General features: G+C 56.5%; 9 protein-coding genes across 9 annotated transcripts; 4 read left to right on the top strand and 5 right to left on the bottom strand.

The window, feature by feature from the left end:
- Positions 1–1,060: 1,060 nt before the first annotated feature.
- On the bottom strand, positions 1,061–1,864 carry CHGG_01744 (uncharacterized protein; the record flags this gene model as incomplete). The annotated part of the gene is made up of 1 exon (XM_001220964.1): positions 1,061–1,864. The coding sequence occupies one exon, from the start codon at positions 1,862–1,864 to the stop codon at positions 1,061–1,063; it is 804 nt and encodes a 267-aa protein (XP_001220965.1).
- A 2,147-nt stretch (positions 1,865–4,011) lies between these two features.
- Positions 4,012–6,529, top strand: CHGG_01743 (uncharacterized protein; the record flags this gene model as incomplete). The annotated part of the gene is made up of 6 exons (XM_001220963.1): positions 4,012–4,182; positions 4,240–4,521; positions 4,579–5,084; positions 5,255–5,455; positions 6,185–6,289; positions 6,514–6,529. 6 exons carry the CDS (start codon positions 4,012–4,014, stop codon positions 6,527–6,529), a joined length of 1,281 nt encoding a protein of 426 aa, XP_001220964.1.
- A 670-nt stretch (positions 6,530–7,199) lies between these two features.
- Positions 7,200–8,471, bottom strand: CHGG_01742 (uncharacterized protein; the record flags this gene model as incomplete). Its single annotated transcript, XM_001220962.1, has 1 exon — positions 7,200–8,471. The coding sequence occupies one exon, from the start codon at positions 8,469–8,471 to the stop codon at positions 7,200–7,202; it is 1,272 nt and encodes a 423-aa protein (XP_001220963.1).
- A 1,184-nt stretch (positions 8,472–9,655) lies between these two features.
- On the bottom strand, positions 9,656–11,342 carry CHGG_01741 (uncharacterized protein; the record flags this gene model as incomplete). Its single annotated transcript, XM_001220961.1, has 6 exons — positions 9,656–9,903; positions 9,967–10,026; positions 10,103–10,247; positions 10,499–10,592; positions 10,706–11,010; positions 11,124–11,342. 6 exons carry the CDS (start codon positions 11,340–11,342, stop codon positions 9,656–9,658), a joined length of 1,071 nt encoding a protein of 356 aa, XP_001220962.1.
- Positions 11,343–12,625: 1,283 nt separating this feature from the next.
- CHGG_01740 (uncharacterized protein) lies at positions 12,626–13,293 on the top strand (the record flags this gene model as incomplete). Its single annotated transcript, XM_001220960.1, has 2 exons — positions 12,626–12,777; positions 12,909–13,293. The coding sequence occupies 2 exons, from the start codon at positions 12,626–12,628 to the stop codon at positions 13,291–13,293; spliced, it is 537 nt and encodes a 178-aa protein (XP_001220961.1).
- Positions 13,294–14,711: 1,418 nt separating this feature from the next.
- On the top strand, positions 14,712–15,764 carry CHGG_01739 (uncharacterized protein; the record flags this gene model as incomplete). Its single annotated transcript, XM_001220959.1, has 2 exons — positions 14,712–15,388; positions 15,467–15,764. 2 exons carry the CDS (start codon positions 14,712–14,714, stop codon positions 15,762–15,764), a joined length of 975 nt encoding a protein of 324 aa, XP_001220960.1.
- A 209-nt stretch (positions 15,765–15,973) lies between these two features.
- On the bottom strand, positions 15,974–16,664 carry CHGG_01738 (uncharacterized protein; the record flags this gene model as incomplete). Its single annotated transcript, XM_001220958.1, has 2 exons — positions 15,974–16,404; positions 16,463–16,664. The coding sequence occupies 2 exons, from the start codon at positions 16,662–16,664 to the stop codon at positions 15,974–15,976; spliced, it is 633 nt and encodes a 210-aa protein (XP_001220959.1).
- Positions 16,665–19,006: 2,342 nt separating this feature from the next.
- Positions 19,007–21,554, top strand: CHGG_01737 (uncharacterized protein; the record flags this gene model as incomplete). Its single annotated transcript, XM_001220957.1, has 3 exons — positions 19,007–19,214; positions 19,272–21,152; positions 21,259–21,554. 3 exons carry the CDS (start codon positions 19,007–19,009, stop codon positions 21,552–21,554), a joined length of 2,385 nt encoding a protein of 794 aa, XP_001220958.1.
- A 1,548-nt stretch (positions 21,555–23,102) lies between these two features.
- On the bottom strand, positions 23,103–23,993 carry CHGG_01736 (uncharacterized protein; the record flags this gene model as incomplete). Its single annotated transcript, XM_001220956.1, has 2 exons — positions 23,103–23,381; positions 23,877–23,993. 2 exons carry the CDS (start codon positions 23,991–23,993, stop codon positions 23,103–23,105), a joined length of 396 nt encoding a protein of 131 aa, XP_001220957.1.
- Positions 23,994–25,309: the final 1,316 nt, after the last annotated feature.

Here is a 25,309-nt window from a genome sequence, read left to right as displayed (position 1 = left end):
TTCGAGCTCCTGATCACTGTTCAGCCATTGTTATCCTGATTGGTGATCTTTACCTGGTGCTCAGTATGCTCAGTTCCGGCTTGGCAACTGAGCTCACTGATCACCCCGATCACCTTCCTGGCTCCCTGATTGGTCCTTTTAGTGATTGGCTCGGGGCGTCCCGCAACCCGAGGTCTCTCCTGTTGGCATATTCGTGACAGCGGTCCAACGGCGAGGCAAACAGCCAAGTGTGCGTCTGCTCCTGGCAGCTGTGGGGGTACGGCAGCGGGTAAACCTCTGGACTAGGCTGCGCGTTCCAGAAACTCATTCATGTAGGTTTAGCGTGCTGGTTGGTGAGGCTGGTGATACCTGTGCTGAGCCGCAGCATGGCATCCCCCGGGTTTGTTGCATCATCCACTGTGGCCGCGGGTTTGGGCCGCCCAGTTCAGAGACCGCGTTGACAGATCTGAGACAGCCTCCACAAACGAGGAGGCGGGTTAAGACAAACAGCCTAGTTTGAACCTCTAAACCCCAGGGCTGAGTGTCTCCTGGATGTATCTTCTACATGCCTCTTAAGTATAGGGGAGCTACTTGGTGTGGCTTATCACACGACGGCCAACGCCCCAGCCTTTAGTTCGTCTCGCCGGGTGCGCCTTCTGGATAGCTCTGGGCCTGAACAATAACGGTGGTTGTTTTCGAACGAACGCGAGCCACTGACAAGAGCCTGTTGGCGCCATGCCAGTCGGCCGGCGCCCAATGGGCCGCAACAGCCGCTGGTCCCCCTTTTCGAGCATCACGCTCGTTGTGAACGGGATGGACTAAGGAGAGGAAACAAAAAAGGAAATGCGGGCGAGAACAGCAACCAACACCATTTCCATCACACAGCCTCCACAACGACCGCAACCTTCACCACCACAACACACAATCATTTTCATCACCACCCCCCCCCAATCCAAATCCCAACCCCAAACCCCAAACCCCCAAAAACCCAAAAACCCCCAAACCCCCCACAACACAACACACCCACTCACTCACCCACCCCCACCCCCACCACCACTCACCAGCAGCACCAACCCCAACATCAGTTAACCACCACCACCGCCGCCGCCGCCGCCGTAGCAACCGCGTCACCACCACCACCAGTAGCAACACCAACAACAGTAGTAAACGCCACCGCCCCGCCAACCGGCGTCCCGCTAACCACCACCACACTCGTGAGCGTCAGCAGCCCCGTGACTGTCACCGCGGGCAGGACGGTGGTGGTGAAGGCGACTGTTTCGAGGAAGGTGACGGACTGGGCGATTACGGCGGGGAGCGCGGTGGTGGTGTCAGTGTCGGTGTCGGTGTTGTTTGTAGTAGGGGTTGAGGCTGGGAGTGTGGTTGTTGTGATGGTTGGCATGGGGCTTGGTCCGGGGGGGAGCATTGATATGGTGTTGGCGGGGATGATGATCACTGAGCCGGGGGTTGGGTCGCTGGTGTTGTTGTTGCTGCTGGCGGTGGAGGAGTCGGTTGCTGGGTTAGGGGCTTCTGTTGTGCTTGGGGTGGTTTCCGCGTCGGGGAGGGGGAGCGTTGATACGGGCGTGAGAGTGAGGGGGGCGTTGTCGGTGACTGTGATGGCGCCCAGGGGGCCATGCTGCTTTGGGTTCTCCAAGGGCTGGTGGTGGTGGGAGCGCGTATCGAGGTCGGCTGCGTCGAGTTTTAGGGCTTGGGGCGGGCGAAAGAGCCTGGGGAAGACCCGCCCTAGGGGGAAAGGGGGTGGCGGCAAAGGGGTGTTGAAGAGTGGCGAGTTGAGCAGCGGGTGGTGGTTATTGGTAAGTGCTGGCGCTGCAGTTGCCAACTTGCCGGTGCTAATGAAAAGGAGAACAGAAACAAGATGGGGACGCATCGTGATGTTCGTGAGTGTGTTGAGGCCCAGGGGTTGGGTCAAGCTTGGGTACGAGTGAGTGGTTCTATTCCCGCCGGATTCTAAACCAAGCCCCCTCTCCAAAGCTTTGAGAGCTCTAATATACTCACTCGTTCCAGTTGGTGCTCCGCAAAGGTGGAATACAGAGTTTCACATGGTGGCAACGGCGGGAGTTCGTGATAGTTTGCCAAAGTCGACGCTACTGGATCATATCTCATGAAAATGGGTGTCTTATTCTTGTTCTTAGCAGCTCTTGATGAGCACGCTGACAATACTTAAAGCCCGTGGTAGTTGGTAATGTGATTGGCGAGAGTCTAGTCTTATATGAGATAGATTCATGAGCTCATGAACCTCAACCATCGTTGACCTCACGAAGGTGTGTTGTGTGGGATAGCACGAAGGACAAGTGTAACTAAACAATACCGAGCTGACACAGGGGCTGTGAAACCCTATGAACCTGACGTGTTACCATTCTTTCGAAACGTGAGGGCGAGGTGTCATGCTGTCCGACACCGCCAGCAAGTTTGGCGGTCCTTTGTGGTGATTCCGTGTATAACCGGGCTGCCCGGGGGACTCGTTACCACCAACAAGAATACGGAAGCGCGAGAGTCTTTCTCAATTGGCTTTCCTCTTGTCACTAGTAATTGGTAAGTCAGTCCAACAGTTGGGTTAGCAGCAGGGGAATATTTGGGCCAAGCCTGAACTCAGAGGCGGCTAAGCAATGCCTAAATTTGTTTACATCCTTCAAACCGGTCTACAACACGTCAAAATTGTCGGGCGACGCTGCGTGTACATGACAGAATCCAATTTAAGAGTAACCTCTATGGGTCTCGGTTGTATCAACCGGTTCTCCAAACCACTCCTTGCTATAAGCATTCCCCGTATTAAATGCTACAGCGAGATCTCTCGCCCTAGAGCTGGCTCGCCTGTAAGAGGCGAGGAGCAAAAGCTCACCGGCTAACTCCCTTCGCGGTCGAAGAGAGGTAGCCGGCTATGAAACCCCCCTTGCGGGGGGTTTACTCCGTGGTGCAACCCCGTGATGCCCCGTCGGGCCGATGGGGGGTGCTCGTTCCTGAACTTTGGGGGACACCGGCGTCCCAAACGCCTCCTCAGAAAATCGGTGCTAGCATCATGATTCGAGCCTATAGCCTCCCTTACGTCCGGGTACCTTTCAAGGCGAACTAGCTAGCCCGTGGGCCGAGAACCACCGCCAGTAACCGCTAGGCTACCCAGTCCGTGGTTCTCGCTGGAAATCGACGGCGCAAACCTTCCTTATATTGCACACGCCTTTGGCTTTGGATGTGAGTGCGAGCTCTGGGCCAATTTGCAAGCAGTAAATCCATCTAAGCAATTGTTCTTTATTTCGCCGCACCCATGACAACAACGGATGTTGATTGAGCCTTGCTCTGATTTGCAACCAACCGTAACTCCAAGGCGAGGTGACCACCGAACCTGTTCGCAAGTAAGGAAACCGAACAGTTTCACGTTGTTGCGGGGACCCCATCTCGATCCATGGTTGACGGCCCAAGACCTTTTACGCCAGTGTCACAGTTTTGACCTTTTCAACTTGCATCAAGAACCATTCACTTCCCCCGGTAGTCGCTACTCACCACCCCCGAGCCCTCCGCCGTAGCTCCCAATTCCGCCTTTTTGCTTTCCTCAACCTCAGCACTTCAGTCCACGTCGCCGAAGTTTTTCTTGCATGCCACAACACCTACTGGCAACCACGCACCATATTCCTAAGCTTTCCTTCTTCCATATTCTTTATATATTACACAACAAAACGCACAGCAAAGCCACGCTTCTCCCTCACAATCTTCCACACCTTGCTTTCGAAAAATAGACCTAGACCCATATCCTTTAACAACAGGCTCATTTCCACTGCAAGCCACAAGCATCTTATCTCGGCCACAAACCAACGCCAAACACCAGAGTTCCGCTGCCCGTTTGCCCAGCAGCGCACACAACAACCAACACAAACTGACCAAACAACCAGGCAATCAACCTCTCATACATAGCATAAGAGCCTCCCCCACACACAAGATTGGATAGCACGAGCTCCAGGCCAGCAACAGACGCCCAGCAATCCTACGACAAGAACCGACTTCAACGCAATGGACAGCCTCACGATGCCACTCTCCAAGGATAGCCAGACAAAAGCCACGGCAGCTCTCAAGCCTTGCAATGGCAAGGGCCCTGTGATCGACAATATCCCTATCTCTGGGTCAACCGAGCAGAATGACAACGAAGCTCCAGTACCGCCTGCCATCATCGCAGCCGAAGCTATCGACAACCCCAAGGTCAGTCCTCGCCGCCAATGCTCTGGTAGAAGGAAGTCTTCACTCACGATCACCTAGATGCTACTCCAAACCCCGAACGAACACCAATCCGAGACCATCACCAAGCATATAACAGAGACAGCATCATTAGCTGAACATCTTACACGGCTCGATCTAAAAGATGAAGACGATGTCCGCGACATCCTCAACGGTATTATTCAGGCCCTCGCCATCAACGAAGAATCGGAGTGTGAGAAGCCCGACCTGCTGCCGAACTCAGGTATCATCAGCAGAGAGGCGCGGCGAGCCAGCCAGGAGGGGTCTCAAGACGGAGGCCAGCGCCTCTGGTGCGCCATCCAGGTATGATCTTGGAGTGATAACCCGAGACTGGTAGAAGTGGAGTGGGGTGTTGACAAGCGCCGGCGTAGCACCGAGCAGACGCCCCTAGCAGCAACCGAGGCTGCATTGTTTGGGGCGTTGTCAGAGGCGGATTCCGGAGTCGTCTGCCGTGCCGACAAGAAAAAGCACACGAAGTCCTCAGCATCAGAAACAGTGGCCGCTAGCAGTGGAACGGGAACCCCACCAGCAGATGCGGGCCCTAAGCAACAGGAAGACCAGCCCGAGGAACACACCGCCGTCCCGTCCTCGCCGACAGACAATGTCGGGACAGCGGCGGCCGGCTTCGAAGAGTTCTTCAAAATTCAACGGTCGGATCTCGGCGGGCTGGGAGCCTTCGCGGCGCGGAATCTCGTGAGGGGCCAGACAATCCTGGTGGAGCGCCCGCTGTTGCGTACGACCCATTTCCGGCTGCTGCCGGATTACCACAACCTTTCGGACGCGGCGAAGAAGGCGTATCTAAGCCTCCACGACGGCGAAAACGGAGACCAGTTCAGCAAAGTCGAGCGCATCAAGGTGCTCAATTCGTAAGCCCCACGCCTCCGGACTATGTTGCTTGCCATGTTTTTCAGGGGTTTTTCGTCTGACGGTGACAGATTCTTCGTCCCTGGCGGCATCGCTATCTTTGAGATTGCATCCCGCTTCAACCATGCTTGCCCGTCGGCTCGGAATGTGGAGTTATGTCTTTGACGACGAGCGTGAGGTCATCTCCTTCACGATTTGTCAAGACGTGGTCCCGGCGGGGTGCTGAGCTGTTTATCAGCTACGGGGGGTCGCCAGCTGAGCTGTACTCGACGTACGGCTTCCGGTGCGCGTGTGGCGGGTGCACGCCGCTGACCGACGAGGACATCAGGAGACTGAAGAACCGCGTGTTTGGTACTTGGGACTGCGATGAAAAGTATGACCTCTCGGGCTGGTAAAGAACTGGGCTGGTAAAGAACTGAGCCGGTAACAGTTGCCTACAGCTCTGCAGCGGCCGCCGACACTGGCGACTTGAGGCCAAGCTGAGGTTTGGTCGTGGCGGTGAGGTATGGGCTGGGAAGCGGCTAGATGGCGACCACAATCTTTCTCCAACATCCGGACGGGTTGTTGGGGGACGTTGTTGTCGCTGGAAGGAGTTGGGGGGTCGGAGGAGCGAAAAGTGGTTTTCTTTTTCTGGAGTTATTCTTGGTTTTGGGAAGATAAGAAAAGTTAGCGCCGACATATTTAATGGACTGATGTGGACTTTTAAGTTATTATTCCGGGGTTGGGTTGGGATCGGAAGAGTGAGAATCGAGTGGTGCTTTTGAGATGGCGGAGGAGGCAGGAGCATTGGAATCCAACCATCCTTCCACTTCTCAAAATGACATCAACCCCCACTCGAGTAATGGGTGTTCTCTCCAGTCTCAATTCGGCTATTGAGAGTTATTATTCTTACCAGCTCGATAAACATGCACATATTTCTGCGGCTTACCTAGCAGGGCAGTGGGCATCTCCTTGGTCAACCCGGGGACTGCCCTCGTCCATCGCCTTCTTCGACCGGTGGGTATATAACATGGCCTGAACCCAAGCCACGCACACAATTCAGGTTCCGCCACCATGAGTTTTCGTAACATGGGGCCCTTGCGTTTGTGGCTTCTTCGTACAGACACCCATCTGTGGACACACGCGGCATATTTAAGGCCCAGGCCTGGTTGATGCGCAAGAGTGGCACAAGGTCGATGACCGCTGTATTACATACCCATGATGACGTGTATGTACACTATTTGGCAGATGCACGAGCCGCTTCACCCTTGAACTCGCAGTGCGAGTGACCAAACCTGTTACGGCAAACCTGCCTGTCCACGACGAGGCCTTGAGCCCCATTTCACAATCATGAAAGAGAAGCCCCGCCCGTTCGAATGGGGGTGGGGCAATGCATGCATGAGACCTTTGAGGGTTGAAATAAGGTTTATGGGTATGTAATTTAATGTACAGGTGTGTCGAACTGTGAGACGGGAGCACGTGGTATGCAGGGGATCCGTGCCGGAAGAGGTTTCGTGTCGTTGGACTTCCTTGGAAGTTTCAGTTGATCGATGATCGTTGATCGGGAGCGGCAAGGGGCGATAAAAATGCGGGACGGCCCGGCAAGGGGCCAAGACCGCACGAGCCACCTCTGTAATTTACTTGGTATAATTACGGTACGAAGCACCGCTAACACACAACATCCCCCTTGCCTCACAGCTCCTTTGCCCTGAGCGCTACTCTACCTAATTAATCCCCCCAATGTGCCGTTTTGCTTTCTCTATACCAGATACATGCCCACCAAACCTATTCTTTTCTTTCTTTTTAATGCCCTCTAGCGACGCCATTGCCCGCCCATGATTTTTATGCACCCTTGTATACCTCAAGAATGTAGTCTTCCGCACCCAATGCTCGATTACTGACGAAGGGGAAAAGGGAAAAGAAAAAAAGAAAGAAAAAAAGAAAGAAGCCATCCCAGGGTATCAAAGTCTGTCTCCACGTCCGACTTGTGGCGACACTGGCTTCAATGCAACAAAGCAACAGCAGCCAAAGACAAAAATGAAGGACAAGGACGACGAATACCAAAAAGAAAGCACTTCAACAAAACGGAACGATGAGATCCCGCGCCCCCGCCCCGCCACCCCTTACCAAATCCATCACTAGCTCTTCAACGCCAGTTCCCCCGTCGAAAACAGCTCCAACTTCAGCCTCTCGGGCCCGACCCCGCGCGTGCGGAGATAGTCAGCCATATCCACCATGAACGGCTCCGGCCCACAGATGTAGTACTCGGCGCCGGAGCTGCGCAGGTGGAGGTCGCGGTCCTGGTCGAGCCTGGCGAGGTCGACGCGGCCGACAAAGTCAAAGCCGGCGTTGGGGCCGGGAACGTCGCCGGGGGCCGGGCGCGACTTGAAGATGGCGGCGCGGAACGCCGGCTGGCACTCCCGCCGCAGGCGCGCCACGTGCGCCTCGAAGGGCACCGACCGCCGCGAGCCGTGGATCCAGGATACCGCGCGCCCCGGCTGGGTCGCGGCGATGGTGTTGGCGATGGCCACCATCGGGGTGGCGCCCACGCCGGCCGAGATCAGCACCACGGGCATGGCGCTGGTGTTGTTGGCCACGTCGAAGAAGAAGTCGCCCGCCGGGTGGGACAGCTCGACGACGGAGCCCGGCCCCGTGTGGTCGATGAGCGCGTTGGAGACGAGGCCCGGGTGGAAGTAGGAGCGCGAGACCGAGTTGGCGTAGCGCGCGCCCTCGTCGCGCTTGACGCTGATGCGGTAGTAGTCCTCGCGCCAGGCGTCGCTGAGCGAGTACTGGCGGGCCTGCAGGTGGCTCTCGGGCGCGCGGATGCGCAGCGACACGTACTGGCCGGGCAGGAAGCGCGGCAGCGGCGCGCCGTCGCGCGGCACCAGGTAGAAGGAGTAGATGTCGTCGCCGTCGGCGCCGGCCTCGCGCACCACGCGGTCGACCTGGAACGCGCGCCACGACGGCCACGCCGCAAAGGCCCGGTACAGCTGCGCCTCCCGCCCCATCAGCATCTTGGCGAGCAGCCAGTACGCCCTCTCCCAGGCGGCCAGCACGGCCGGGGTCATGGCCGGGCCCAGCACCTCCCCGAAGGCGCCGAGGAGGTACTTGCCGACGATGCCGTAGTGCTCCGGCTGGATGCCGAGCGAGCAGTGCTTGTTGCACATGCGCTCCAGCTTGGGGATCAGCTCGCTGGTGTGGTTGATGTTGGACGCGAAGTTGAGGATCACCGACGTCAGCGCCCGCGGCTGCCGCCCGTTCTTCTGGTTGACGCTGTTGAAGTAGTCGTTGAGTTCCGGGTGGTTCTGCAGCATGGTCTTGTAGAAGCTGGTGGTGATTTGCTCGCCCTTCTCCCGGAGCGCCGGGATCGTGTCCTTGACGAGCTTCGACTGCTGGTATGTAAGTGCCATGGTGTGTGTGTCTCTCAATGTCCTTGTGCGACGAAGAAGCCAGACAGGGAACAAGCGAGTTCGTAGAGGATGAGCGAGGTTTTTGGTGACGGAAGGCGAAGCCGCTCTGAAGTTATAGATGAACGGCTGGGAGGAAACAAGAGTGGGTCATCTCGGCTCCCCTTTTTTTTTTCTCTTGGTTTTGTTTCTTTCTCTGGTTTTTCTTTTTCGTTTCTTACATCCTTTTCCCCCACAAACCACGGCAAGTGAAGGTCTGGCCCGAACCGGCCTCCCCGGCTCGTATGATGGGATGGGGGTTGGATGGATACACGGAACAGGGGTCGCAACCCGGATTGCCGGTGGTTTTCTTTCGGTTCCGCTTCCAACTGTAAACAAACCCCAGTTCCTGTTTTCTTTTGGTCGCGTGCCATGCCATGATGGGACGAACAGCGTCCTCCCTAGCCCTAGCTCCCGACAGCCCCACAGTTGGAAAAGTTGATTTGCTTCTGTCCTCTTCAATAGCAGTATCATCACCGGCACGCACAACGAGGGATTTATATACTTGCTTGCGAAAGTTCTGCGACGACATGGGGCGCGTTCCATCGCCACCCTCTACTCTTCTCCCGTCCCCTGCGCATTGAGCTTCGGCAGATGTATCGTACGATACCTGACCTGAGCCAATCCGACATGGGCTGGCGGGCATCCGCTCTCGGGATGTAACGGGATGCGACGGGATGCCACGGGATGCAGCAGAATGCAATGGGTCGGCCCTTGCAGGAACAGGCGAGCCGGGATAGAGACATGCGATCTTGAGACAAGCTGTGCCAATTTGTAGACCTGCTGCTGTCGGGCCAACTCACTGCATCCCGTCCTGGCCGAACTCCCCGACCGCCCCGTCTTGGCAGAGGCCGAAGAACCGAAGGTTCGGAACCGGTAGACAACCAGGTGCTCGAATATATTCGCCGTGGAGAGACAAAACACGCTCGATTGGTGACCCAATTCTATGTGACATCTAGATACATGAAATAACCCGCAATCTAGGAAAGCATCTAAGAAAGGACCTAGGAAAAAATACAGTCTAACCAACTCCTTCACCACCCAACCCCCTCCCCCCAACCTGTCCCAATCCCATATCCTCAGATGTCTGCCTTCCTGGCCGGCTGAGGTGAGGGCAACCACTATCTCTGTTAAAGCGCTATAAGCGGCTACTTGGCCAGACCTGCCCAACCCTGTACCAAGAACCTCAGTTCCCGACTCAGGTACTCGACCGAGGCGGACCGGTAGTCCCACCCTTTGAGCGCTTCCGGGTCCAAGGCGGCCACCATTTCCATGACGAGCTTAGCAGTCGCCGGGGCGTCCCGGCGGCTTTGGTAGTCGCTGCGCAGCGCGTCTATCAGGATCTTACAGAGCCAGCAGTGCATCGTCTTCCGGCTCTTGTCCATCGCGGTCGCATCTAGTGTACAAAGTTAGCTACCAGCTGATATGCGGAAGAAAGGTGCTGCGTGTTCTCACTCACCTTTCCCGGTTGTTTCCGCTGTGCGCATATGACGAAACGCGGCGATCAGCGATACAATGCCTACCATAACAAATAGGGCGTTGGTGTGATGAGTGGTGGCTGCCATCTCCCCAAGCCCGCCCATCCATTTTGTTACCAGCGCCGCAACGTCTCCCGCCCCCCACGGTCACCAACAGTCCGGTGAACGCAGTTTCAAACCTCCCTTGTCGCCAGACATCCCCATGGTGTTTTGTAATGATCTCCATAGCGTCCATGAGGCTGTTCAAGTGTTCCCTCAGGACCTGTGGGTTGGCAGTTGAAAGCTGGATGACTGTGGGCAATCGCCAGGTCAGTGGCGTCCGAGCGAGGCTCCATTCCAGAGAATCTTGTGCTTACCGTTCCCCATCTCCGTGAGCGCGGTCTGGATATCGCTGGTCGCTCGACTGCAGTCCGAAGCCCGAATGAGGCGGTCGTCGGGCTCGCTGGTCTGCTGAGATTGCTTCCTCGGTTAAACGGTATTCCACAGTTTAGTATGTGCGGGCCAACTGCTTACCTGCATCTTGTCGGCACCCATTGCCTTAAGCGTGGCTGCTGCAGCATTGGACGCTCCCATCTCCGGTTGGATGCTGCTCTTGGCTGTAAAGATTCTGGGCCGCCACCAAGATTAGATGGTTAGCATCCAATTACATGTCCCGAGACGAAAAGGAGATGGGCCAAGAAGTGGCCATGAAAACACATAAAAAACAGTGTCATGACTTACGAGCTGATAACGGAACAAGCGAAATCTGTTATCTGAGCAACAGTGCCGGATGAGGAAGGGCGGATGGAGTTTGCGGTGCTGGACCCTTGACTCAGGTTTTTGCCGCCGTGGATGCAGAACTTCATGGCAAAAAGATAGTCGGCCGGGCTGTTGGCGTCTATTATGGGGACGTAGAAGAGGTTCGGGTTGGGATTGGCCTTGTGTGGATTCAGACGTCCATTCGGGGTGAAGAAGTGTCGACACAATACGTCGATCGCTAGCTCTGTCGCTTGCTCCTGGGCCTCGCCGTATTCGTGGTAGAGTGTCTGGTGGGTGAGAGAGAGCTTGAGGATGTCAGTATCATGCCAAAGGGCTTGCTCGTGCGCAAAGCCGGACAAAGGCATCATAAAAAGCTAGAGATGGAGAGAGTTGGACTGACCTTGAATTGGAGATGGTGAGAGCTAGCGCTCGCAGATGCGGCGCTGCTAGCAGTGCCCTGATGAGAGGTGGTTCGACGGACAATGGCGTTCCAGCCAAACTCGGGGGAAAAGGGGCGTGTGGGTTTGCGGGCAACATCATCGGTGAGTGTCACCCTCCCATCTACCACCTCCTCAAAAGTGCCCACGCTCAACGTGAGCCGTCGAGAGCTCCGCTGCATGATGCGGCGGGTCTCAGGAAAAACCAAGGGGGCAGAAGTAGGAGGGGGCGGCCCAAAGTATGTACAAGCCAGTTCAGTGTGATTGGGATGATGTACTGGATTGTGTTAATCTGTTAATCGAAGGGGAACATAAGAGACGAGGCTATCGGTTGACCTGAGCCCCCTCCGATATAACTCAGTCTGCTCTTCTGTGGCGGCGAGCACGCTCGAGGCGCACGTTCAACGCCATCACGGCCCACGACGAGCTTGTGTCAGAGACTGCCTCCTTTCGGACCGGCGACGAGGAAGAAAATGTGACAGATGATAGAACCTTGGGGGGAAAGGGGCGGGGCAGGAGCAATATTGCACTGGTCGTTTCGGCCTCAGTCACGGAATACGCCCATTTCTCCGTCATTCTTTGTGCTGGTCAGTTTCGTCAGTTTCGTCCATGTCTGGTTGCCTAGCCAGAGTGTCAAATTTCCGATGGAAGGAGAGCGGTGTGCGAGAATAGTGGCTGAGAGGAGTCTCTTTGTTCGTTTCAGTCCCAATCAATAGTTTTTTTCCCTTTGAGGGTTTACCTCCTTTTCCTCCGATGACACGTGCACCCCGTCTGTTTGCAACAAAGAACGTCAAACGCGGCTTTGCGCCCTGTGGCTACCCGCCCTTTCTCTCCTGACCTGCACTCTGACCAGACGCCGCGGCATCTCTCCCCTGCTCGCTTGCATTCAGCCATCTCCGCCAGTTCCATCAGTTCCATCAGTTCCATCAGTTCCATCAGTTCCATCAGTTCCATCAGTTCCATCAGTTCCATCAGTTCCATCAGTTCCATCAGTTCCATCAGTTCCATCAGTTCCATCAGTTCCATCAGTTCCATCAGTTCCATCAGTTCCATCATCGCCGTCGCTTCCGTGATCCCCATCACAAAGTTTCATCACGCACGCACCATCACCAGTCTTTTCCCACAGCAGCCCACCCAGCCTACCAGCCCACCAGCCTACTACGAATATGGCTCACCAAGCACTCTCCAGCGTCGAAAGGCTGGGATGGGAGTTCAGTGTCGATGCCTGGAAACGGGCTCAAGACCTCGACAGTGTATACGTGCTTCATGAGATGACTGAGAAACATCTAAAGTATTATCTGGAAGACAAAGCCAAAGAGGAGCTCAAGCTGTGTGGTTACACATTTCTAACACATGGTTGCTTTGTGTATTGCATGTTTTTGGTATGCTGACCTGTCTGTCTGCAGTTTAAGTGCCATCGCCATGGCCGACCCGGCGCTTTCTTCCACCGAGCTTCGCCCAGGCCATGACGAACCTAAAGCACGAGCGGAGCCTTGCGACGGCGGGTTTAGAGGTGATGACCATATGGGATTTTCGCGAGTACATGTTCTCGCTCGAAAACCTGAAGGAGAACCTCACTCCGGCCTTGCGGTACTCATGGCAATGCCTCGCAGCCGCGTACGTTTCGTTCTTCGTTCCTTTCCCACGCTTACCCAGCGCCCCATTTTCCCGCTCCCTCCCCCACCGCCAGCTCTCAGCCATCAGCCATCAGCCATCAGCCATCAGCCAGCGAGCTAACGCCTTCACAGCACCTTCGTCAAGGCTGTCCAGCTCTACTTCTGGCCCTCGCCGGAGCCCAAGGTCGTGGGATGGGCCCTGACTGGGCTGACCGTTTATCACGCCGGTTTCACCCTGGCCTACCGCTGGTTCCTGCACCTCATCGGCCGCTGCCAACGCCACACCGAACAACTCGCGCACAATGTGAAGGAGCTGCTCCGACAGCGAGTTAGCGAAGGCACATATCGTGAGGGCGGCGTCGAGGATCTCTCCGAGGACGATGTCCGGGCTTGGTGCGGGCGGGAGTTCAGAGTTCTCAACTATGTCGCCTCGAACCGGGCCGTCCGATCTGACTTCTACCAATCGGGCCCGGTTTGGGGCATTTTCGAATTCTTTGCGGGCTGGTACATCATCTGAGCGGAAATGTTTGTGTGTTGGACCGGCAGAGGTACCGAGGCAGTGCGAGGGTAGATGGATATCGTGTTCTAGATTGTTACACAACACTGATTTGCTTTTCGTTCACCCCATATCATATCATCCCCATCACTTCGTTGTCGGAGCCGGACCCGCAAACCCGGATATTCCCAAACTCCACCCGGGAACCGGGGCCCGGATCGGCAGCACACGGACCGGTTCTGGGGTCAGATGGGAAAGGCGCAGTCGCCATGATCACCATCGGTGACATCTTCCAGCGCAGCTGAACGCAGCCGAGCACGTGCCGAGCCCGGCAAAGCCCTTTTGTGCTTGTCCTGTCATGCCTGCAAACAGCACACACAGCACCTCTTTGCATTGGTGCCAACCTGCAACCTGCCACAGCCACAGCCACAACCCGACCCCTCCCATTCCCATCCCCATCCCCATCCCCATCCCCATCCCATCTCCCCACTCCACTTCCCAATGCCGGGCCGCGGAAGCAGTAAAGATCGGCATAAGCTCCCGGCCCCCGCCCCCCCCACCCACTCGCCCGGGCTTACCCTTTCAGGAAACCCGGTCAACTTTCTCCGCAGGCCCCCAGATCGACGCTACCGACCTAGTTTTAACGCCTGCCAACGCCCCCCTCCTCCCCGCCCCAGCCGTTGGGGGAGGGGGGGGGGGTGAGTTCGAGATGTGTCTAGGCCCCTTTGGACTGCTGCAGCCCAGGGCGGGCAAGCCGCACAACGGGGACAGAAAGGGCCCCGGGCGAAAAGGCTCTGGGGCCACCGATGTACGGCTGGCGCGGAGAGTGCCAATGGGAAGCAGACATCGGAAGCAACGGGTTCACTCACCGGCTGGGGGGTGGAGCTCCGGCGCTTGAGTGCAGGGTGGTGTGCTGTGCGCTTGGAATGGACCTTGGGTCTGGCCCGCCCTGTTTTGGGACGGCTATGGTGGTGTAGCACGCACGCACGCCCTCGTCACCTAAAGGGCCAGATCTCCAATGGCTGGCTGGTTGGCTGGGCAAGAGGAAGGTCGGTGCCTAGGTATGTGCGGGAAACGGGAGGGAAGGGAGGGGTGGGCCGCCGCCGCCACCCGCTGTTAAGGCCTTTCCCCGACCCGGCTAGGGCAGGAATGACGGTGAGGTGAGGTGGGTGCTGGTCGTTTCCATGGTTCGTATAGTTGGAAAGAAGAGACGGATCGGGTCAGGTGTGCTGGCCCTGTTTTGCGCTTCCCATGTCTGTCATCTGACCTCTGGGCGCGCCATGAAAACGGCAACCCGCAAAAGTAGGTACTATAAGAATGCCAGCTCGCCTCCTTTTCCCAATGCTCCTTTACCAACCCAATCGCAACCAACCCGTTCACCAAGAGGATCATTTGTAGGACAAACCAAACATTCCCCCTCCAAAACGCCTTCCTCTACCATGCCACCCTTCACCTCCTCTAGGACAGCCCTAAGGGCGGGCTCACGAGCACTACTAGCCCGCCGGTGCATCCAACCCCAAACCGCATCACCCCTCGCCATCTTCTCCCGCAGCCTCCACCAAACAAGAACCCTACAGCAGCAGCAGGGCCGCAACACCACCACCAAACCCACCGGCAGCACGCTCCTGCCCGAATTCAGCCTGCGCGACCGGGTGGTGATCGTGTCGGGTGGGGCGCGCGGGGTGGGGCTGACGCAGGCGGAGGCGCTGCTGGAGGCCGGGGCGGTGGTGCACGCGCTGGACCGGCTGCCGACGCCGACGGGCGACAGCGACTTTGCGCGGGTGGCGGGGCGCGCCGCCGCCGAGCTGGGCACGCGCATGCGGTACCACCGCGTCGACGTGCGCGACCAGGCCGCCCTGGGCGATGTGGTGGGTGCCATTGCCGAGGAGGAGGGCCGCGTCGACGGGTTGATTGCCGCTGCGGGGATCCAGCAGGAGACGCCTGCGTTGGAGTATACTGCCGAGGATGCGGATCGGATGTTGGGGGTGAATGTCACGGGCGTGTTTATGACGGCGCAGGCGGTTGCGCGCGAGATGATCAAGCGCAAGCAGAAGGGCAGTTTGGTGCTGATTGGGAGTATGAGTGGGACTGTAGCGAATAGGGGGCTGATTTGCCCGTGAGTATTTCCCGCCTCGGTCTCTCTTTGATGCCGTCTTGTTTTATGTGACCCGCCGGCTAACCAAAATGTGATTAGGGCGTACAACGCATCCAAGGCGGCCGTTCTGCAGCTCGCCCGCAACCTGGCCTCGGAATGGGGCGAGCACGGCATCCGCGTCAACACCATCTCGCCGGGGTACATCGTCACCGCCATGACCGCCTCCCTGTTTGACGCCGTGCCCGAGCGCCGGACGGCCTGGCCCGATGCCAACATGCTCAAGCGGCTGAGTTACCCGGAGGAGTACCGAGGCGCGGCTGTGTTCCTGCTCAGCGACGCCAGCAGCTTCATGACCGGGGCTGATTTGAGGATTGACGGCGGCCATTGCGCGTGGTAAAAAGAGGAGACGAGATGGTACCGAGAAGCGAGACAATGGAGCCAGTTTTCATGTGGTCGGGGTATCCGAAGCTGTAATACTGTACATAGAGCCGGTGTCGCGGTTTTCTTTTGGGGTTTTTCTTTTCGGCCGGGGCTCAGAGTAGAACCATCCGCTGGCAACCAGCTTCAGCAAATAATGCAAGCTTGATTTCATCGGTCACACCCAGCTCATGACGCAGGCGCCACTACCCCCTGGGGTCCCAACTTCGCGACGAGGCCGGGCCTGAGCCCCAAGCGCTTCTCAATGTCTGTCGCTGGGGCGCCACTCTGGCGCAGCACTAGCATCTGCTTGACCGTGCCGATATCCACAAACTCTCTCCCCTTGTCGCTCGACTTGCCCATGTTTTCGAGCTCCTCCCTGGCGCGCGCCTCGAGCCGCCGCCGTGCTTCGAGAACACCAAGGGTTACGTTGCTTGAAGGCGAGGGGTAGTGCGGCGACAACGCAGATGGGGTGTTTCCCGGCGCATTGAGAAAAGGAGACGCTATGGACGACGGCGAGTATGTCGGGTTGGGTTGCACAATGCCCATTTTCTGCAGACGGTCGGCGAACTCGGCGCTGAATTCGGGGCGGTTGGGATCCATGGCGTCGGCTCGGATAGCTGGCTTATCGTTAGTTTCAGGTTACATGATTGTACCCAATGACTCCTTAGAACTAACCCTCGTCTTTCGTGTAAGAAGCTTGCGGTCGGGATCGCGGTTGGGCGTCTGGTGTTGGTGTTGTTGTTGAGGGAGGAGGGCGCATTCGTGGTGTTGAGCTCGCTTTTGGTTTCGGTGCTGATGTTGCCGGTGATGAACCCCCCGCGCGCGAGGGGAACTTTCGCACGGTTTGCTGTGCTACTTTTGATCCAGATGACCCCATTATGGAGTGTGTCTTGCGTTTGCTAGAATCTTCAAATTAATTGCGGGACAATTCTGTGTTCGGGCTCTTGTAGACCCAAAATTAATTCTGCCAAGGATTGGGAGGGGACATCAAGGTTGTGTGTCGTCATTGTCGCACCAGCCACTGGCTCTTTACGATGTGGCTAGTGCTTAGCCTGCGCCACCTCCTGAGCAAAGGGGCAGACATAACATTCGTTGCTTGGTGTCGTTCTCTGTTTCCTTGTGTGATATCAATGTCGATATTACTTGACATGTTCGAAGTATATTCTTTTGTTTTGTGACTGGTTCGTTCACTCGCCTTGTCTCGCTTGCCAGTCCCTAAGACCATCATCAACCGACCCTCAGCAACTAAGTTGTTCTTCTAGTATCACTCTTAACAGACTGGTAGTAAATAGGCTTTATTCATAGGTTCACCAATCGATTATCGTGGTAGTCATGATAAAACTCAAGCTGAACCCTTACAAGGTATGACGCGGACGTGCAGTGATGGCTGGAGGGTGGACTGTCTCAATCTGTGGTTGACTCGGGACTTCGTTCTGTTCTTCGTGCTTGGTTTCGCATGTCCTCAGGGATCCCTCTCCAAAAGCTTCCACCCGGAGCTGCGATCCGTTAGACCAGAGAGCTCCATCCATTACCTGCGGTGCATATCACCCAACCTTCTCCGTTCTCCGTCATGCTGGTCGAGCCTCTAGATGGTTACCGGGAAAGCCAATATTCAGGAACCAGCTTCCAATGCATGACCTTAGTAATCGCCACCGGAAGATTTAATACTGAAGGGACAGCTCAAATTAAACCGCAAATGGTCTTGTTGCGGCCTACTGGCTGACGACGACGCATGTGTCTCTTGGTGTGCTGCAGGGCCTGCTGTTGGTTCCAAACGCATGGCGGCTATTGAGACACGGGCTGTTGGCTCGCACCTGCACGCCACTATCGACATGTAAGTATCGGTACCGTCGTATATCCGTCAAGGTACAAAAGCACGACGCCTTTTACAGATACGCCCTCAACGACGCTTAGGGGGTCCTGCATGTTGAGCACGATACGGGACAAGCGACCCGTCACCGTGCTACCACACCGCGCGTGTTCAGTGCCGGTGAGGAGGCGAGCGCAAATTTACCGGCACGTAGGTTTGAGAAACTCAGCGAGAAAAGTATTTCAGGGCGAGATATGCCGAACGGAAAGGACGGCCTAGACCGCTTGCTTGGTGGTAGTTCTGGCAGACGTAGCACGGGGCGACGCCCGGTTCCGCCTGCAACGCTGGACGCAAGAAATGGTGCATAGTTTGACGCCCCTTTAATCAATCCACCACTCAAATTCTAGCTAGAACCGGATGTTCCTGAAGATGTTTTGCCCCCATCACAGAAGCGTGTGACTGAGCGTGGAGGGCGGGATGTGGAGGACTGGTGTTCTTTGGAAAGAGAAGTTGTTGGAAAAGCGGAAGCCGGGTTAGAATGCCGTATATCAGCGCACCGACTTGTACCGATATAGTTCCTAGTGTTGTTTTAGGTGTTGTCACCGGCAGAGGATATAAAAGGGGGAAAGGTACAACACGGTTAGGAGTAGGGTTAGGGTTAAGATACGACTGTGAGAGAAATACGATTTACGAGGAGGCTGCCAGGACCAAGCCAAGTTGCCCCGCTGGCCACGTCTCTTGCATGTATGTGGCTGTTAGTTGTACAACTGGACGTACCATGGAACCCGCCGCATGTCTCGGTTGCTGGAAGACAGCGACAGCAGTGGTGGGAGTCTAGAATCAATAATAAATAATGAAGCTTCTGGAAGTCAGCTCTTCCGATGCCTCTCTCTAAATCCCCGGAAAGTCCGCATCTCGCATCACCTCACATCCAATCCATACCATAAAGTAGGTACCTTGGCTTTTAGCGATGCTTCGAGAGAGGAAAAAGAGAAGCAGAAATGGGAAGCAAGCAAGATTGGATCCACTCAAATGCAACACGTGGAGTCATTTTGGAACCCGCAAAGTGGATCGAACCATTCTCTAAACCAATGGCCAGTCGCAATTTGACCCCCACAGTCAAATTCTGTGTGCACAGAGCTCCCCCGCTCGCTCGAACCAGCCCCGCTCTGGCGGAGGGACAAGACTGGCTTGCGCGACAACGCCCTTCCGTAAATCGGCTTTTTCACCTCCAATTCTCTCGCATCGCAACCGCGAGACCGGACCTTCCACCGACCGAATTGCCGCGGCCCAACAAGCCCAACTGATACCGTCCCGTGCCGTCTCGGGAACCGGGAACCCACTCGGGCCTCAGTGCTTACACCGTCTGTTCTTATCTCTCCCCACCCTCGGGGGGCGCCGGTTCGGCCATGGAGAGCCCCGAGTTTGCCGCTGGTATGCGGGGCCAAGGTCTCAACGGCAGTGGTCCTTCTAAGCGTAAACGGAGCACCATCGATAGCAGTCCGGCCAGTCTTCTCGACCTCGAACATGATCACGATCATGACCACGACCTCGACCACGACGAGAGGGCCGACGCCTCGCCAGACACCAAGAGCCGACGCTTGCCCGGTGTGAAGCGTGCGTGCAATGAGTGCCGTCAACAAAAGGTAGTCACATGTTTGTTGAGTCACCGAGCCCCCGTTCCCCCGTTGCCCCGTTCCCCTCCGCCCGCTTCCGTGTCCGCACCGGATCCGGGTCCGAACTTCGCCGGATCATGCTTCCGGTCTTCCCAACTCCGCCGTCGGTTGCTCTCTCTTTTGTGTGTGTTGTCATACAATACTGACGCATTACTCCCGCTCCAGCTTCGCTGCGATGTCGTCCAGGATCCGTTTCAGAGCTGCTCGCGGTGCAACAGGCTCAAGCTCGAGTGTAAAATCGAGTCCAATTTCAAGCGTATCGGCAAACGTTCCAAGCATGCCGAGATGGAAAAGGAAATCGAGAGGCTGCGTCGTGCTGTCGAGTCGGCCAGGAATCAGGGCTTTGCTCTTGACGAGGACGACGAGACCCTCAATTCCGCCGTCCATTCCGCCATGCAGTCACAGCTCCAGTCGCCCGTTGTCGCGAGCCAGTACACGCATACCCGCAATCCCTCCTTGATGGGATCAGACGAGGCCGTCTCATCGTTACTTCACCTCAAGCGCGGCGGATCATACGCGCTTCCTCGCATCGCCCGCGAGCTGGGCAACTTCAGGCTCACCGAGGACGAGGAGACTCAACTGTTCAGTCAATATTTTAACTACTACCACCCATTCCTCCCGTTCCTCAACGCCACCCAGACACCAGACCAGTACTATCAACAACACCCTTTGCTATATTGGGCCATTATTGCCGTTGCCGGCCGACGCTTCGGGTCCGACTCCAACCTCCTCACCAAGCTCTCGGGCCCGCTGACAAGGTTGCTCTGGAACACCGTTGGGGACGTCCCCCAGAGCTATTTCGTCGTCAAGGCCCTCTGCCTGCTCTGCACCTGGCCCCTCCCGACGAGCACGACGTCGGCCGACCCCACGCATATTCTCTGTGGTGTCATGATGAAGACGGCTACCGGCATTGGCTTGCACCGGCCCAACCACATCAACGACTTCTCGCGAGTTGCTGTGGAGTTGAACTCGGAAGGGCTTCATGACCGCATCAAGACGTGGGCGGTCTGCAACACCGTAGCCCAGACCATCGGGACGGGATACGGCCAGCCAGCGTCGAGCCTCTACGACTGGACACTGGCCGTTCGGCCGGGCGTCGAGGGGCCGTTCGCGCTCGGACCGGAGCTAGAGGCGAGGTTGCTGATCGAGCGATTCTGCGACAAAGTCTCAAAAGAAATGTATAGTAACGCCAGCGACCCCCGAGGCGTGGCCGGTGATGAACACCGTGCTATGTTGATGAGGGTGTACCGTCGCGAGTTCAACGAACTGCAGGCTTCCATCCTGGCACAAAACTTGTCGCCAATCGTCTACCTTCACCTCAAGGCAGCCTGCCTCCATCTCAGGCTTGCCGGCTTCTTTGACTCGAGCCGTACGCCCGGGTACCTTGACGACCTGATGGCGCTGTGGCGTGCCATCACCGGCTTCCTTGACTACATTCTGGACGGCCCGGTGCCTGATAACAGCCACGAATCCTATCGGTATCAGCTCCGAGACCAATATCTTCTAAAATACGCCACAAACTACATACAGCAGATGCTAGTCGCTGCGGGGTTTGCTCTGCTCAAGCTCATGCGGTCATTCTTTGTCAAACAGGTCGACTTCGAGCGCGGCCGGACGCTCTTCCACCGGACCATTCAGGCCATCAGGGCTGCCAGTGTGGTGCAAAACGACCTCAACTGGAGGCTCGCCGAGTTGATGGTCCAGATTTGGAACGGGGCCAGGATCGAAGGAAGCTCGCCGTCGTTCCAAGGCGACGACCCGGAGATTGACGACAGCCTCCAACTCAAGGTCAGGTGCCGACATAGCATGAGTCTCGTGTTCGACTCGATCTGGCATTGGCGGGAGGAATACCAAGCTAGAGGTCGAGGCACGCTCGATGGTGAGTTCCCCCCTAAACGCTCCACACCCCGTCTGCTTTCCAGACCCGTCGTCTTTACCCTGTCTCTCTGAGGTGAACTCGTGCGGGCTAAGACACTCCTTGGTAGCTCTCAAGCAACCCACGAATCCCGATTCGGCTAATGAGTCTTCAGCCTCCTCCACTCATCTGGACAGCACCCTCGCTCCGCCATCCCACAGTCTCCCGGCCAACCTAGGCTTGGCGGCGTCCAACGGGGCTCTGACGCCCAGTGGGGGCTCGGCGATGGGAGGAGGCACGCAAGGCTCAATCTTGGGACTGAACAACTACGACAGCAACTACGACTTCTGGGACCCCCAGCACTGGATGCTGGACGGCCTGATGGACTTCAACTACAACACCTTTGTCCCGATCGAGAGTGCTTAGGAAGAGTGCGGTGCGGTGCGGTGCGTTTGATGCCGACACGGACTAATCCTCATTTTGGAGAGGCCGTGTTTATCCACTAAACACGACCCGGCATCACCACTTTTTGACAGTATGTTTACATTTTCTGATGAAATACCCTTTTTTTTTCCAGCGCATTTTTGTCACGGGGTTCATGGGGTATGTGGTTTTGGGTTGCGGGCGCGGTCTGGGGTCTGGACAACGGAAAAACACACACCAAGAAGCGAACCGAGTCTGTCTCATCCAGCAAGCGTGGCGACTGCCTATCCAAGTCATGGATGTCTTATCTATATAGCCGTGTGTGTGACTACGGGAACAGTTTCAAATAGCATGCCATCAATCGGAACATGTTTCTACACACACTGCGCGCTCCAGCAGAGCAAGCAAGAAGCACTTACCTGCCCCCCCGCCCTGCCTCTGGGTGATGGTCGTGTCACCTCTTGTGCAAGTCTCATCACGTAGCACAGCGCCGCTCGCACGACATGAGACATGAGACACCAGACACGAGACCGGACTGCTAAAATAAACTCCCACGTGTCCGGCCCGCTGGGTTGGTGGCGGGTCGGTGGTGGGTTGGTTACACACTGCGTACGTGCCTCCCTCATCCGGCCGGTCGGTCGGCCGAGCGTCCGTGGATAGGTCGTCGGTATGTCGTCGGTCGTCGGTCGTCGGTCGTCGGTGGTGAGTTCGCCGATGTGTGGCGGGGGGGAGAAGCCTTTGGGAAAGGTTGAGGGGGGAGTAGGAGAGGGGAGAGGGGGTTGGTGCTCGTGCCGTTGCGATTGTAGTTGCTGTTGCGGTTGTTGCCGCTGTTGCTATTCCCGTCCGTGACGGACCCGGTTGGGTGGGCGTGTCTGGCATTGGTTGTATGTTGAGTATCACATGCCGTACCTAGCCGATCGACCCAACGAGTCTTGGGGGTTATGCTTGGCGGAGAAGGTTGTTGTCGTTGTTACGGCCGGCTTGGTGTTGTTGGTTGTCCGAGGTTAGTCGGGGGTAGGTTTGGGGTCTTTTTGGTTGTTTTAAATGTTGCGGGGATTGTGGTGGTGGTGCGGCACAACAAGCCATTTTGTCTTTTCCGCGTGTTTTTCGGTGGTAGTGGTGGTGGTGGTAGTGGTGGTGGTGGCGGTTGGGGTTGTTGGGGTTTTCAGCTCCGGAGCTCGGGAGACGACGGAATGTGATCTTGAACCTCCAACATGGCCGCCGGCGCCGCGAACCCGCGTCTCGGCGTTGCGTTGCGTTCCCGGCTCCCAACTGCCGCTGCCGCCGTCACGGTGAATGTGAAACACCAGCTGAGCTTGTTAGCTATCGCAGCTTTGCTCTGCCACACCATCACATCCCGTTCCGTCCGTCCCTTTTTCTTTACTTCACACGCAAGCTGATTGACGGCGGGTGCGCGACCCCGCGTTGGCGTTCGTGTTGGTTGTTGGCGCCGACCCATTGCCGATGCCGAATGTGATGGCCCCCGCTATCTTTACTTTTTTTTATACTTTTTCTTTGACTTGGTTCGCGTGTTGGTTTCATCATCCCGAGTCACACCCGGCCGGGCATGCCGCCGTGTCCCGGGGAGCGGTTGTGGCGCCGATGCTCACCTTCTTTCCCCTCCCGGCCCCGTTCTTTTTTGATACGGCGGAACAGGTCTTGGAACGGATGTTGTAATGAGAGCTTCGGGTCGATGGCGGAATTACAGAACCGTTGTGATCTCGTCCGCGCCGCATCACCGTTTTCCCTTTGGATTTCTTGCCACTTCTCATCCCACCCCTCCCCCTTGCACTCCTGCTCTTCCATCCTTTCCTTCTTGAGCAGTTCATGCTGCAATATAGGGCCGTTTCAACATTAGATACCCTTAGTCCTAGAATCTTACGCTTCAGGTCCCAATTGGGGGCCGAATGTGCGTCATCCACCTCCGCACTGAGTCGGAATTCCGTCTAGGCGGAGTTACTAGTGGGCCACTATGCTCCGATTACGTCGTCGGACTGGTGGTGTTTCGGCGCCCGTCTACGGCACGGTCTGGATTTAGCTTTGTAATAGGGCTGGTTACGCCGATAATTCCACTGAAGGAGCGGGCTTTGTTGTTCCTTCCCTACTTTTTATCCCTGCTTAGCCAGCCATTGCCATTGGGGCCATTGGGCCATTGGGATTATTGGAAAACTGCGGAGAGATGGGATGAAAATGACCGACTCGACAACTGAGTCGGAACCTTGAAAGGATGACGATGACTACGGTATTCCGAATTATTAACTGCCTCATTGTTGCATCGGATGGCCTGTCATGACATCCAGGTTATCATCTTCACAAGCTTTGTACCTGTGAACCTGGAAAGCCCACTGGTCTCTTTCCTGTTTTCTGTGCCTTGTCTTTGCCCGTTTCCTTCGCCTCGTCTGTTTTACTTCTCCCCTGTTTTGCAATTTTAGGTATGTCCATGGTTGTTGAAGAGTTTAACCCTGAGACATGGCACATACCTCCCACCCAGCCTCACTTATACCTGGTTGCCAAGACCGCCTGCAGCTGGCGGCGTTAAGCAAACCACGCCGTTCGCATGTGTTTCCAATCATTTGATCAATTCCCAAAACATCAATCCCCTCTTGATCTCGAGGCAATGGAACGAACTCAATCGAGGGCCGCTTTCTATGTGGCTGTGTTCCTCCCTCCCCCTTGTTCAAGATGCCATTTTTGTCTGTTAACTCGATTCAAGTGTGGATTATTCCCAAGTTTCTCGGAGGCTATGTTGACCCAAACAGGCCGCATCTCATGCGGCCTTGAAATGGGCCTCCAGTTTAACCTCGTCCAGTTTAACCCGTCACATAAAGGGGTCGCCGACAACATGAATCCATTCCCTCGGGACCGTGTTAGTCTGCGCAATAGAGGCACTGCCAGAAACGAGGCATTTTTGCTGTTTCTTTCCGGGGCTGTTCCTGGCCATCTCAGCGGCCGCATCGTGGCGGAGATGCGCTCCCCATCCCCATACCCCAGTTGCACCTCGTCCTCACTTACACGCCGTAGAGGGCCTGAGTCATGCTAGGCCATGCCTAAGGTGGGTTCGTTTATTCTCCATTGACATGGCATCATCAACAGTGTTAGTCGCCTTGGGAGCCTGGTTCTTGGACTCGACATGGCATGATGTTGATCAGGGGTGTGCGTCGAACCTCCCTCTCCACAAACTGGAAATATTGGTGTTTGCAAACACCTGCACTGGAAATTGCCGTCCAGCCTCCTGGTATGTACATGCCCATGTACAGTACATGCTCTCCATACACCCCGTCATTCCGTTTTCCCCCCAGCAACGGGAAGCCGGACAGTCACCCAGCCGTTCTCCGCTCCCCCCTTTCCCCCAGGCATGGAGGCATCCCAATCGCAGTCTCTGGTAACCCAGCCAGTGAGCGACCCTCAACAGCTTGCCCCCTCCCCTTTCTCTCCACAGCAGTGACTCGACCGACGGGCAAGGCAAGGCAAGACAAAGAACAACAACCCAAAAAGCCAAGGCCATTCCCCGCCTAGCTCCGAACAACACACACACACCTCGCGGCGTCTGCAGGCCAACACGCGCCGTGACGAACCAACAGCCATCCCCCCCTTCCCCTGCCGTGCCCTACCCTAGGCCAGCTAAGCGCGCCCATGCACCACACCGCACACACAGAACACACCCACACCCACCCACAAATCCACATCCCACACCCCGTACTCAAGGCAGTTCTACGCTACGTCCTACATTCCACCCCCATCCCAAACTCCAACCCCCC

The sequence above is a fragment of the Chaetomium globosum genome, genomic scaffold (genome assembly GCF_000143365.1).
Source record: "Chaetomium globosum CBS 148.51 scaffold_1 genomic scaffold, whole genome shotgun sequence".
Taxonomy (NCBI): Eukaryota; Fungi; Ascomycota; class Sordariomycetes; order Sordariales; family Chaetomiaceae; genus Chaetomium; species Chaetomium globosum.
This window is presented reverse-complemented; position numbering and strand designations above follow the sequence as displayed.